The sequence below is a fragment of the Patagioenas fasciata genome, chromosome 2 (genome assembly GCF_037038585.1).
Source record: "Patagioenas fasciata isolate bPatFas1 chromosome 2, bPatFas1.hap1, whole genome shotgun sequence".
Classification (NCBI taxonomy): Eukaryota; Metazoa; Chordata; class Aves; order Columbiformes; family Columbidae; genus Patagioenas; species Patagioenas fasciata.
In genome coordinates this window covers 121,946,274-121,960,322 of record NC_092521.1, presented here as the reverse complement: position 1 = coordinate 121,960,322, position 14,049 = coordinate 121,946,274, and the positions used below count along the sequence as shown (strand labels likewise).

At 42.0% G+C, this 14,049-nt stretch overlaps 1 protein-coding gene across 2 annotated transcripts in view; it reads left to right on the top strand.

Moving 5' to 3' along the window:
* Nucleotides 1-14,049, top strand: part of CDCP1 (CUB domain containing protein 1) — a 29,478-nt gene that overhangs the window by 12,463 nt on the left and 2,966 nt on the right. For both annotated transcript variants that reach the window (XM_065832956.2, XM_065832957.2), the window contains 7 exons: nt 1,877-2,080; nt 3,407-3,763; nt 5,079-5,447; nt 9,761-9,988; nt 10,715-11,095; nt 11,557-11,922; nt 13,169-13,250. In XM_065832956.2, coding sequence (XP_065689028.1) covers nt 1,877-2,080; nt 3,407-3,763; nt 5,079-5,447; nt 9,761-9,988; nt 10,715-11,095; nt 11,557-11,922; nt 13,169-13,250 — 1,987 coding nt within the window. The remainder of the gene's footprint in view (nt 1-1,876; nt 2,081-3,406; nt 3,764-5,078; nt 5,448-9,760; nt 9,989-10,714; nt 11,096-11,556; nt 11,923-13,168; nt 13,251-14,049) is intronic.

Sequence of the window (14,049 nt, the reverse complement as noted above, 5' to 3'; positions counted from 1 at the left end):
GCCCTGCAAAACCACGAGATTGCTGTAAAAATCAGGGAGGCTTAAACATAGAACAGGCAGGGTTTTTTGTGGGAACACAAGTCACTAAAGCTGTACACGTCTCTCTGCAGCTGCGACAGCTGAAGGTTTGAGTGGGGTGGGTGGGTTGGTTGAGGGTCTCCGATGTGCTCATCTCCCATGAGAGGGCTCCCAACCAAGGGTTCCCAACGTGTTCTCAGCCCTGCTCCCCACAACCCTCTCTAGGTGAGCCCCATTGTCTCTGGGCTTTGGTCAGCCTCTTTACCACCACCAGGGTGACAGCAGCTGGTGTGGGCCAGGCTGGATGTTTAGGTGCTCAAGGGATGGTGAGCAGTTGAGTAGAGCCTGGGGTGCCCTGCAGACGTGCATTTCTGAGTCAGTTTTCTCTCACTTTGCTGGCACGCTGCCTGGCAGTGGGAATGGCTGCAGGGGCTCTGCTGGGGTGCTTGCACTGCTGGGTTTGCTAGGGTAAATCTCTTTATTGCAGTTAATAAACAAGAGAATTCCCAACCTGGCATATGGGCAGAGATTTGTCATGCAGCCCTGCATGGTGTCCCACTCAAGGAACAGACCTTTTCGAACAGAACGTGGGGTTACTTTATTTCTAGATTTTTCTTTATATATATATATGTAAGTTGGGTTTTTTTCCGTAAACACTAAAAGCATGAGTGCTGTAGACACTGGTTGTATCTTCTGTTCTGTACAGTGAAATAAGTAAAGGAGAGCAGTGAAAATCAGTGGCAGAAAACTTGTCAACTGGCCTTCCTCAGATTTTCACCTGGGCCTGGTATACAGTTGACCTCAGTGCAAACTTTACTTGCTTCAGCTGGGGCTGGGCTCAATCTTTGCTAATAATTGAACTGATGCTAGCAAGTTTTGTAGTCTTCCTGAATGTCCAGTTGGCACTCCTTTGTGTCTTTTATTGCATGTTGTTCTTAGAAGACAGTAATATTTGATCCATTTTTTGATACATTGCTAGTGATTCAATATGAGAAGATTATTCAACAACTGGTTTATTCTGTGGCTCCAGTATTTCCTGTGAGAGTTGCTCCTGCAATTGGTAGTGCTTGAGGATGTGTTGAAATCTGTGAAGATTGCTGAGACATTTATGTATTCCCCAAAAGCAATAAGTCTATCATTGTCATGTCAGGGATGGAAAGGATGTATCCAAGCACACATGGTCCATCCCAGGCCACAAATGCCTTCTGTGCTGCTGAGGGGTATTGATGGATGTCCTATACCTTCAGGGAATTAGTTGTTGAGAGGTGAGGAAAGTGGGAGCAGGCCATGACCACATGTATACGGGTCTGTTGGTATGTGTCTTTGGTATCTCTGGAGTACCTAGTCTGGCCTGGAGTAATTGTTGGGATATACCCAGGGATTCACCTGTTACTGTCATGTACAATTTAAGCTGAGGATTTCTTTGTTGTTTGGCTGCTGAATAAACCTCCTGAATTGAGTCACAACTTGATGGCTACCTTCAAAAATGAAGCAGGCTCTATGATGGGCATAAAAGACCGAAAAACAAAGCCTCGGCAACAGAAATTTGAAAGGAATAGCTGAGCTACTTCTTAAATGTAAAATAAATAACACCAGTGAATGTAACCTGCAGCAGAACTGGTCCTACACAAATTCCATGTACACCTCTCTCTGGGCACATGCAGCAAGTGGATTTCTATATTGTCTGTGCTGCACTGGAAGAGCTGAGGCATTTTCTTTAAGTCCAATGCCAGGGCATTTTGAGAACATGGATGCAAATATTCCTTCTGATAGCATTGCATCTGTGTGATGTGTGGAGAGGCTGGTGATACTCGTACATGCTTGTAACAAAACATGTCTATTTATTTTTCTCTCTTAGCTTCCTTTACGATCTCTCTTCGTACAGTGGACAACGTCACAGTTATGATTAAACTGAGACCTGGTGTTTTACCAATCTGCCGAATTCGTGTTAAACATGCCATTGGGTTTGAACTCAGGATAAAACCTGGGGACAACACAACCTTTACCTTCACTTGTAGTACTCCAGAGAAGTATTTCGTCATGGAAATTCAGAAAAATATTGGTAAGATACAGTTTTGAAATTTTCCTCCAATAAAACCACATACCTGTGTTTCCAGTTACTGTATTGTATCCCCTCTAATCTTGGGTAAGAAGAAATCTTTGGACACTGATAAATAACCTTGAATTGCTGAAACTACACAAGTTAAAGAACTTTCTATTATGGCTGGCAGAATTAATGTTACTTGGCTCTTTTGGAAACAGTTAAACGATAGTTTGTTCCATAAATTCCTTGCTGCCTTCACTTCTCCCACAATTTAAAAACCCATCAAAGAATATTTTTTTCCTTTCCAAAGCTTCTGAGCGCTGATAATGATGTTACTCACATTATTTGTTGAACAGCTTGATTGCATCTATAAGGACAACATGAACATTTTAGACACGTGTGTTTCCTTATATTTAATGAACCAACTTTATTGAAGTCAAGAAACTGAAAATTTGGAAGTTGAAGCTAAACTTTCATTTGATTTGAATGTTATCCCTGGTGTATGTATGTTAATGTACTCTTTAATGATATGAACACATGCTACTTCTCAACAAGACTGGGCATTCAGTCTTTGGTAACATCCTTCCTATTTTTGGAGTGGTGTTCAAGGATAGTTCTCTTCATATTTTGTAGTTTTATTCATACGGTTCACACAAATAGTAATATTCACAATATTTCATGATATATTTGTAAGATGCACTTGTGATATTTCTTCTTTTAAACTGGAGCCTAGACATAGATTAAAGTATGCTTATTTTTAGTGTCCAGCTTGAAATATCAATAATCTGGATTTTTCAGATAAAAGTTTTCCAGGTTCTCCCCAGAATCCTGCAGTGGCAGTTGTTCCTCATCACTTCTGCAAAACCTGAGCCTCAGGTTGTTTATCTGGGCACCAAGGAAAAGATACAGTTCATGGCAAGCAGTGGAAAATTTAAAGATTAATGTTTTACCAGGAATTCTCTGAGTGAGAAGTGATGAAATAGATTCTCTAGATCCATGATTTCCAGCTTTCCTGATGCTGAATTTTACCCTTCTGTTCATTTAGCTCTCTACCCTGTTCAGTAAATACCTTCTAAATTCTTCAGCAAACAAGGCAGGAGTACTACAATGAATCCCTACTATTAGTCAGCCTGACTAAAGCAGGTTTGTCCTGTCTGCTCTGTGGGCAAAGAGTCCTGTATAGTGATAACATGTGACCATCTCATAGGAGTGTCTTTTAATGCATATAGAAGTTAAGGGCAATCTAAAAATTATGAAAACAGCAATGAAGAGGAAAGTGTCGATTTCTTCGTTAATTTGAATGCTTTCCGTAGTGTATCACAGCTGTTCTCTCTCTGCATTTAGACTGTGTGTCAGGTCCATGTCCCTATGGAGATGTTCATCTTTACCCACCGAGGCTACCTCGCCTTAACAGGACTTTTATCTGGGATGTGAAGGCGAGTACAAAGGCTGGACTTGAACTGAAATTTTCTACCCCGTGGCTAAGACAGATTGAACCAGGAGAGACATGCCCAGATTTTGTTAGCTACAACATCAACAGCTGTATCGATAAGGCCACAGTCAACATTGGCACCTTCTGCAGGAACGGCTCAGTGTCTCGGGTCAAGCTGCTGGGAGGAGTCGTCATGTCTCTACACCTCCCATGGGACTCACCTCTCACCACCTCGGGCTTCAACATAGCTAACAGGGCTTCCATAAAACGTAGGTACCAGAGTAGTGTTTCCTCGCCTGTAATTGCCTCCTGCAGAGTGCAGCAGAATTCTTTAAACCTTTCTTCTTGGGTAGCCTTCTAGCTTTGGTGCTGCCACCCCTGACTCGCTTCTACTTCATCTGTTGTTGTGTGGTTTTTAATTTGGTAGCTGTTGGTCTTCTAGCATCAAAATATCTTAGTTTGATTGGCTAACCTAATAATTATGAAAACTTTGCGAAACTGCTTTTGGTGCACATTTCTCATTTTCAATTGCTTTAAATTTCCTAAAACCTGCTCTGTTGCTTTTATTTATTCAGCCAGATGAGACTAGATGGTACAATTAGAATGGCCCAAGAAAGTTATTTGCTGCTTACAGGGTGTAGTTGGGTTTGTTTATTTTTAAATAAATGTTACTTGCCTTGCTGAAGTCTCAAACCAATGCCTTTCTTCAGGAGCGAAAGGTGAGCAACGAGGAAGCAGTACCTGGAAGACACATGAAGCTGCTTAAATACAGCTGTCTGTTTCAACCTGCACAGTAACATTAAGTGTTGTATAATAACATTCTTCAATTCCTGGATTATTATATAGCAATCAGTGTGTTACTTTGTGATTTTGTGACAAACCCTCTTTGGGAAATGTTCTTGCTCTTTACTTGAATTCTGCACTTGTTGCCATCAGTTATAAAAGGCATCTGGTCCAGGTTTGAGCTTCTAGAACATGAATTTTTATAAGTCCTGGCACTCCTCACAGTTGCACATCCTCACTGGAGTACTAGAGCGGGACTGTAATCTCTGTGTACAAAATTTCATGCTGTCAAGGATCATCCAAGCATTAAGTGTCTTACACGGTTGCTCTACTCATGTTTTGTCATGTGTAGTTGAGGCTCTTTGCTGACATGCTTTTGTTAGATCTGGGAGGTTTTTGGACCATGCCAATATAAAAGTTCACGTCTTTATTTCCTAAAACCCAGTGAAGCAGAAGCAGTTGACAGGTTGCATGTTTGCTCTTGTAAAGCCAGGATCAGAAGTAGGAGATAGGTTATTTCCTTTCCAAAAAAACAAAGGCCTCTCTGTCTGTGTGTTAGAACGGTAAACCCACTAAACTGAAAATATGGCCTTAAAATATCCCTTACCTTTTATGTAATTGAAGACAAAAACATCAATGCAAGTACGTGTTTTAGTCCGAGGGTTTTGTAATAATCTGTAGCTGAAGTGAATGATCTCACTGTCAAAATAAAAATACTCTGCTGCTGGGCTGCTACATATGCCAGTGTGTCACCTTCAATTGCAATTTGTTTTGTGTGTTGTTTTTCCTCCCATGCTTTAGGGTTATGCATTATTGAATCCATTTTGAAGGGGGAGTCTTCAATCACCCTGATGTCCCCAAACTACCCGCTGGGCTTTCCAGAAGATGAGCTCATGACATGGCAGTTTGTGATCCCTCCCAACATGAGAGCAAGTGTGTTTTTCCACAACTACAGCCTCTCCAACTGCGAAAGGAAAGAGGAGAGGGTGGAATACTACCTCCCCGGCTCCTTCAGCAACCCAGAGGTGTTCAAGTTGAGCGACAGCCAACCTGCCAATATCGCTGGCAGCTTCAACCTGTCCCTGCAGGGCTGTGATCAGGATGCCCAGAATCCTGGCATCCTCCGCTTGCTCTTCCAAGTCGTCGTTCAGCACCCCCAGGTCGATGAGAGTGAGTACCTGCCTGCCCCTTCCAGGACTTTTTCTTACAGACACCTGGGCAAACCACCACAGGGAAGAGAAATACTGTTTTGGTTTTCTTTTTGTCGTCATATTTCTTGAACTTTGGTCCCTCTCTGTGTTTAAGGAGGTGGGTTGCCAAGCAACACTGAGGCCTGTTATGCTACCCTGGGTACCAGTGGCTGTCATTGTGGCAAGGCGGACAGCAATGCTAAAATTTGCAATTTGTGATGGAGTACAAAACTCCATCATAGATTTTACACTGTAGCTTTTAAATGGAGATTCCTATCCTTTTCCAGCACCTGCATCATGTAATTGAAAAATGCTTTTAACACCTGTGGTATCAGGTCTTGGATGTTGTATAAACAAAACTGGCTTTTCCTTGCAACTGCGTTCCCTCTGGGCCCTGATCCAGCTGTCAGGCAAGGACTATAAGCTGGATCAGAATTGTCAAGGCCCACGTGTTACCGCCTTTTCTCCAGTACAGAAATAAAGTTCAGGCTTGTTTGGAGAATTTAATTTTCAGATGTAAGATTCAACATTTTAAAGGTAATTCTTAAAATGCGAGCCCAGGTTTCTGCTCTGTACGTAAGCAGTCGTGCTTGGCCAGGTGAAACCTGCTGTCACGGCTGGTCGGGATCCACAGCATGAACTGGTGAAACTGGAGGTGTAAAATTGTCTTCTTACTACTAATGGCATCCATATGCATTTCTTTCCTTCCTCTGAGTTTTATTTTGCTTCCTAGGGAAGCTTAAACATCTTTTAGTGTGAAGAAGTCACATTAGATATGAAAGGTGTCAATAAGATACTCCAGTGATAATATGCCCTACACATTTGGTTGTTCATTAGTTTTCTTGTTGGTGCACTATGAATTTTTTTTTTTCTATTTTCTGGCCCCAAATTCAGACAGGCTTAACACAATGGCATGTAGTGCCACAGTAGCTATCTAAAACCAGAAATAAAAGACCTGGCTAAGTAACGAGCTATGAAAAAAGCGATTAATCCTCTGGCTTCTTAGCTCTGATCTCAGTTCATGGTGGAGGTTAATAGTCAAGGTACCCTCACTGCAGAGGAGCAGGTGGAAGGAACTCCATGCTTTGGACTACCACTGCAGCAGGAGCTACTTAGAGGCTTTCTAAGTCATTTTAGAGGGAATGAAGTTGGAATGGCATGAACCTTGAAGTCATGTGTCCAGAAAGGGTCTATAGCATCTCACCATTGTAATTCTCCGTTCTTTGCCTAGTCTGGCTCTGTTCATGAACAGCAAATCCTCCTGAAATTGTTGTTAACCAAATCCTGTTTGCTTACATTTATTGTGTGTTGCATTTTGGAAGCCAGACAGAGAGAAAACATCGTACAAAGTTAATCAGCTTTATCTCCTTTCTACTTTGGAAAGCAAAGATGAATTTTAATATGTTTATGGGCCGTAGACAAGATGATAATCACCTAAAAAATAAAAACCAAGTTGTCATTTATTGAGTGAAATGCAAGTAATAAACCACTTGGATTTAAGAGACAGCAGTGGTTTCTCTAGGGGTTTTGTAGGATTTCATGAGTGATTTTGTAGTTATATAAGTTCCATCAAAGATTCAAATTCAGCCCTCAAGACAGTATTGAAACTTTTATAAAAAAAAAAAAAAAAAGGCAAAAAATGCCATCTGCAGTGTACAAGTTAAACATAGCTCTTATTAAAAATGCATTGATATCTGCATATTCTCAAAGGCTCCCAAACATTTGAGTATTCCACAGCTGCCTGTGATGCTTATCGTTAAGTAAGAGGAAAATATAGCTCTTTCCAATCAAAATAATTTATTGATCTAACCCTTTCTGTGTTTAGCTGCAGCAGAAAAACAAACCTCTGAAGAATGAGTAACCTTGTGGTAGAAATCCTAGCTTCTGTGCTTGGTTGTGGCGATGACTTGGAGATTTCCACCTGACTATTTGCCTTTCTGTGTGCATGATTTCCCACACAGGCGAAAGCTATTTTATTCACCTTTTGTTTATGCCTTGAAGATCCATAGCTAAAAACCGAAAATTAAGAGTAATAATCATGTGTATGTGTGTATATATTTATTTATTTATTTATTTTTAATCTGGCCTTTATAGAATCATAGAATCACAGAATGGTTTGGGTTGGAAAGGACCTTAAATATCATCTAGTTACAACCCCTCTGCCACGGGTAGGGACACCTGCCACTAGATCAGGTTGCTTTCTTTGACATCAGAGACACATGCATTGTTAACAGCATAAGGATGCTCTGTGCATCTGATGTCTGTCTTTGCATGTGATAGTTAATCTTTGTGAACTAAGCTATGGCCATAATCTTCAATTTTTTTTTTTTCCCTCTTTGTTTTCCTATCCCCCTTCCAGATGTTCCAAGTATTTGCAACTGCCATTAGCTTATGTGGGAGAAAGTGTTTGTCATCCCTGCTTATCCCTGTTGTTCTGACTTGCTATAGCAAGTCATCTAGGATATCACAGATTTGCAAAGCGGCTGAGGTTGGAAGAAGCTTCTGGAGATCATCTAGTTCCAACCTGCTGCTCAAGCAGGATAAACAAGAACAGGTTGCCTAGGACCATGTCCAGTTGGATTTTGAGTCTCTCTGGAGACTTCACAAGTTCTCTGGGTAACCTCTCCCAGTGTTTGACGTTCCTTGCTTTTTTTTCTTTTTATTTTTTTTTTATGTTTAAGCAGAATTTCCTGTATTTCAATTTGTGGCTCTTGCCCTGTCACTGAGTACCACTGAGAAGAGTCTGGCACTATACAATTTACACACAGGTTCACACATCCCCCTGAACCACCTTCTTCAGCTAAACAGTCCCGGTTCTTTCTGTTTCTTCTCCTGTGAGAGATGCTCTTATCCCTTAAGCATCTCTGTGGCTCTTTGGCCTTACTTCAGTACATCCACTTCTCTTTTGTACTGGGGACCCCAGAACTTGACCCAGCACTTCTAATGTCATGCCAGTGCTTTAGCAGAGGGGTGCTCACCTTGCTCAACCTGCTGTTGATGCTTTCTAGTGCAGCCTAGGAGGCTGTTGGCCACCTTTGCCTCAGCAGCACACTGCTGGCTCATTTTCCCCTTGGTGTCCACCAGGATCCCCAGATCTTTCTGCAGAGCGTCTTTCCAGCCCTGCTCTTGCAAACTTGCTGAGGGTGCACTCTGTCCCACTAGTGAAAGCAGTTTTGGCCTCAGTATGTGGCTCCTTAAGGAGATCTTTGAACTGAATATAGATTTGAGAGAGGCTGCCAGGAATGATGGTCACTGTGCACCTGAGCATCTCAGGTCCAGCGAACTCAAGAGGGTGTTACAAGGCTTTCTGCAGCAGCTGGTGTGCAGGCGGTACAGCAAAAGGGGTGGACAGCAAGAGAAGTGGTGGCTAGTGTTGAGGAAAAGAAAGGTGCTCTTCACTTTTCAGAATTAACTCTGCCAGCTCTCTGATTTACTTTTTAAAGCAAGTCGGAAAACAATTCTGAAAGAATGATTTTGAGTAATTAAATGGAAGGGTAGTGTGGTAGTTCAGTCGTACTGTTTGAAGGAAACAAAGCAGTCTAGCAAGGCTTGGTCCGTCAGCATGGTGCCAGATTTTGATAATTTGCAACATCTCTGTATGTTTTTAACTGCCAAACAGAAGATGCTTTTAGAAAGGATGTTTGAAGACTCCAGTGCCCCTCATGATGACTGCCAGCACTTAAGCCGCAGTGTGGCACTTGGCATTTTTTTTTTTCACTTTTGAACCATATCGCTGCTTGCATTTAGATTAGTTTAATTTTTAACTAACTCCAGACAACCAGATGTGCTTAATTACTGACTTTGGACAATTTTCTTCAGCTTGGCTCTGAAAAACCTGAACTCACAGAAAGTTAGCTGAGATGGCAATGTTGCAATAAATACAAAATTTGGGAATGGAGAACCTTTTTCTGATCAACTGTTGTGTGATCAGTAGAACTGAATTTAAAAGAAATACAAGAGACATCTTAAGGAAATTGAGTCTAACATAGTCAGTTGAGTTCCTCACATTATAGCCTAACCTGTTCGAAAGGGACTAGCACGTTACCCTGTTACAGCTGGAAAATAGTGGGGAAATGGGGTTTGCGTGTGAAAAGATCCGAATTTCTAAATTAGAGGAGTGATACAATACTGCCTGAGTTTGTATTACACTAATGGAAACAAGTAAATTATGTTGTCTGAGGTAATATAGAAATAGCTATGACAGCTGCTCATCTAATAGGGTGAGAAGAGACCGGGAAGTTCTGCTTCACACGCATCTTGCCAGTAATTGCTCTGGGGTGTTCTTCATTGCAGATGTCACCCATTTGGTCGACCTGAGCAAGGAACGGAACATGACTGTAACAATACACTTCGAAGGGTGGCCCAACCGCGTCCCACTCATGTCTGAACCGATATGCCTGATCTGCAAGGATCCTCGCACGTGCGACCGTGTCTTGACTTTGGTGTCTGGTGCCATCTACAAGATCTTTTTTCTGTGCAAGGACTTGTCCCGTCTGAGGATCACAGCTGAAAAAGGCATAAGTATGGCAAAAGTGCCTTAATGTTTTTTCCTTAGGGAATCCTTTTGCGTGCTTTTCCCCAGTGTTCAGCCAAAGCTTCTCTCCTGCTTGTCCTTTAAATAGAATGGGGTTGGAAACCAGGTGCTGGCCAGCTGCGAGATGGGTACTATGAACCTGGAGGTGACCTTGTTATTTGCTACGCCATTCTACCTTTAAAAATAGAAACTGCGTAGCTATTCTTAGAAGGGAAAGGACAGAAGGCATCTAGGAATCATCTTGCTGAAAACTGTAAAATAAGGAAAAGGAATAGGAGAGCCATGAAAATTCAGGACCAAGGTGGCCACCAGGAATGCACCTTGTGCTGCTTGCATGTCCACTTAGTGTAGGATTTCCCCCAAATGCTTTCAACTACCAGCAGAGTTTTAAAATATGTATCTGGACCTGTCTGCAGCTGTGGCCAAGTCAATCAGTGATATAGTAAAAGTGCTATCTTGAGTGAGAAATTTTGGATGTGTTTTTATCTGTTGGTTTCTTTGATGTCATGCATCCTTTTAAGGAAAGCGATTTAACTACAAATGGTACATGCTTGGGTGAAGATTGCTAAGAGAGGGTATTTTCTCACACAAATGCTTTTCTGAGTCTGTAACACAAGACTGACGGTACTCTGGTACACAGGAAAACTTGCTTTTCCTAGATATTGCCTCTGCAAGAAAAATACAACCCTTGGGACTTGTTTTTGTGATTGCAGGCTGTGTTGATTTTCGGTGGTGTGAGAGGAAGATATATTCCCTGTTGGTGCCCAAGATTATTACCCAATTGCCAATTCGTCTGCATAAGTTTATTTGGAAGCTCTCAGCTCCTGATCTGATCAACGTAGAAATTACTTCTCCATCCTTGAAACTTCAGCAACACCTCCCAGAGCAGAGATGCAACACAAGCTACAGTTACAGCATTGTTAGTGCCACCCCAGAGACAGAGTTGAATGTTGGTGTATTCTGCCCTGGTGGATCCATTGAAAAGATTCAGATGCGGAATAATATCACCATATCCTTAAAAACATACAGTAAAGGATTCCTCAATGACTCTGACCAACAGGATCTGAAAATGTCTTTTGTGCCACATATTAAAGGTAAGGTAGTGGTTTGTACTACTTTGTTGTACAGTGTTGGATCTCTCCATAGGCTCTTTAGAGCACATATGAATAAACAGAGGTAAGAATTAAATTCTTTAAAGTCTAGTCTTGGAGCCATTGCTAGGATCAATCTAAATTGATGAAGTGCTTTTTTCCTGGAAGAAGGAAGGAACTTTCTACTCTATGTGGCAATTAGTTGTTTGTGGGAAATTCTGCAGATAAATCTGTGCTAATTGGGATAATTACTGATGTGGAAGGGATGATAGGTCAGTTGTATTGCTAGTACTGAGATGCAATTGACTGTATAAATTTGCTGGTCGCAGGTGTAAGTGACACTTTTTTGTTATGTAGAAGAAAGACCAGATAATTTTACGTGTTGAAAGAGAAAGCTTTAAAAATTGAAACCTAGAAGTATAAAAACTAAGTTTTAATTCCATTATTCCTTTTCTTTACTACAGATGAGAGCACTTTCACTGTGAGTCCAGATCCGAAAGCTAAAGTTTACTTGCAGACTCCCAACTGGCCCTATGGTCTACCTCCTTATGTCTCCATATCCTGGTACGTCATTGTACCCAGCAAGCAAGTTGCCCGCCTAGGGTTCTCCAAAGACCGCATGGGCATCACGTGCGAGACGGGCCGTGCCTACATCAACATAAAGGAAGAGACGCTGGGGGCGGAGGAAATTGTGCGCCGTGAGGATGAGCTTCTGCCCAAGCCCCGAAATATGTATCATGACTTCTGGGTAAACATCTCCAACTGTAAACCCGTGGATAAGACACAGCTGACCTTGCAGTTCTGGGTGTCTTTAGCTGACAAGCAGATAGGTGAGTCCTGTGGGGCTGTGGTGGTTTGCTTTCTGCTTATTTCTTTGCTTTTCCTTGGGGGAACAGTAATGGATGCCAGTCCACCTTGGGTGCGGGTTTTATGAAATCCTTGCTTTCAGAAATACATGTCCCACAAAAACGTCTGAGAGTTACATCTGGGTGCTCCTAGAGGCTGGAGAGGAAGGATGGTTTTTAGTGTGTTTGGGTGGGGTTTTTTTTGAGACAGGGAACTGCAGGGCCTGAGGAAGTAAGTCTGGATTTTATTTTCTTTATTTAATTTAACTTCTTAAATTGGAGATCACAGCTAGAAGGTATTAGAAGATCGAGTAATGTTTTTTCACTCCCAAGGTCACAGACCTGGTGAACAACCTGGGACTTGATTATGCAAACGTGTTCATCCAAGTAGTCTCTACTTCATGTTAGCAGTTAAATTAGTCTTAGTGTTCACATGAGCAAATAATCATCCCTGGGGCAGGTCTGACCATTTAGTGGAGAGTGCTGACTACTAGCAGCAAATTCTGCATTCTTCGTGTCTCGCATCTCTCTGAGACATAAATACTTTTTTTAAAAGGCATCCTTAGGGTAGGCTTTGCTTGTACAAATTTGCTTCACATTTGCATTCCTCTTCATCTGTGGGAGATTGCTCCCTTTAGAAGTATTGGCTACACAGGCTAGAACTGAAACAGTCTCAAATTAATTTCACTTTTTTTCCTCTTTTTTTTCTTTTTTTGGTAACGTATATTTCTTTTAAAACACACAGCATTTTTCTTTGCTCACACGTGGACTTTACTGATCAATTTTATGACTTTTAGAAAACCCTAGGTCAACTTAATCTCTGTATTTCAGTGGAAAGGATTGTATGGAGGAGAAGTTGGTGAAATGTCACTGTTTCCTTTGTTGAATCCCTCTCTGTCTCTCTCTGCACTTTGTTCTCTTCCCTGCCTATTCAACCAGAAGTACGCGAGACATTTCATGTAAGTTTAGCAGCCCATCAGCTGTGTTGAGTCCTCAGACGTAGGATGGTGGGCTGTTTGGGTTTTTTGTCTGTGCTTCACTGCTACCAGCAGCAGTTTGTTGTCGCTTGGCCTCCAACTTCTTGGAAATGGCTTGTGTTACCCCATGGTGAGCACACCTTGGAAACTGCTCATACACTTATGAACTCTTGAGTAGGTTCAAACCCAGCTGGCTTTTAGGAAAAGACCTGAATGTTTTCTTTCTCACTCAATGTCCTGTACCTTGTTTGCAGACCTGGGAGTGATACTTGCTGTGGTGGCTGGGATTGGAGTTCTCGTGGCTATCGGACTCACTGTGTGCTGTGTTAAGAAGAAGTAAGTTCATAATTTGGCATGTGTAACTTAGCAGTTCAAGAAGACGTTTCAAGAGAGCTGCTGGGGCCTCTGTTTCGTGTGTTGATATGGGTCCCTTGAGCAAGGGTCTGAAGCATGAGGTAGGCAACATGTTGCGGATTGAAGTAGTGTCCCTCCAAGAATGCTGCTTTACTCTAAATTGATTGACTTTAAGAGTAGAGCACCATTCCTTGAGTGTCCTTACTTTCACCCCCAGTGCATTGCCTACTTTGGCCTTACTTAGCATGGACTTCTGGCCGTACTGGAAGTAAAGTATTTGGCTTCATCAGCAATTCCTGTGGAATGAAATCACAATGAATGTGACTTCTGTGTCTCTAGATAAGGCTTTGTTCAGATAAGCTATAAACTCACTGAGATATACTAAGAGCTATTTTTCATTTGCACAAACTCCAACAGCTTCTTCTGGAGTTTGCACACCAAGTTGGAGCATTCTAAAGCAGTTATGAGCACATTTCTCTACCACACAGGAAGGACTTTGCAAATACAGGCTTAAAAATCTATGTTTCAGCCTTTGGTCTTCCCACTCTTGGGACAGTCACTCCAGAAAATGCAGTCAAGAAAAATTCATTCAGCTTTCATAAAGCACCCACTATCTTACTGGTTTTCAGCAACGCTCAGCTGTATTTTGTGAGGATCTGATGGCCTCTAGGTCCTATTAGTGTCTGTGGATGTGGGGAGGCTCAGTATACTGCACAGCTGGACCTGTACTTGGGAGGCTGTTGGAGTTAATCTTGCAGACTTCAGGGTCAGCAGAACAGCA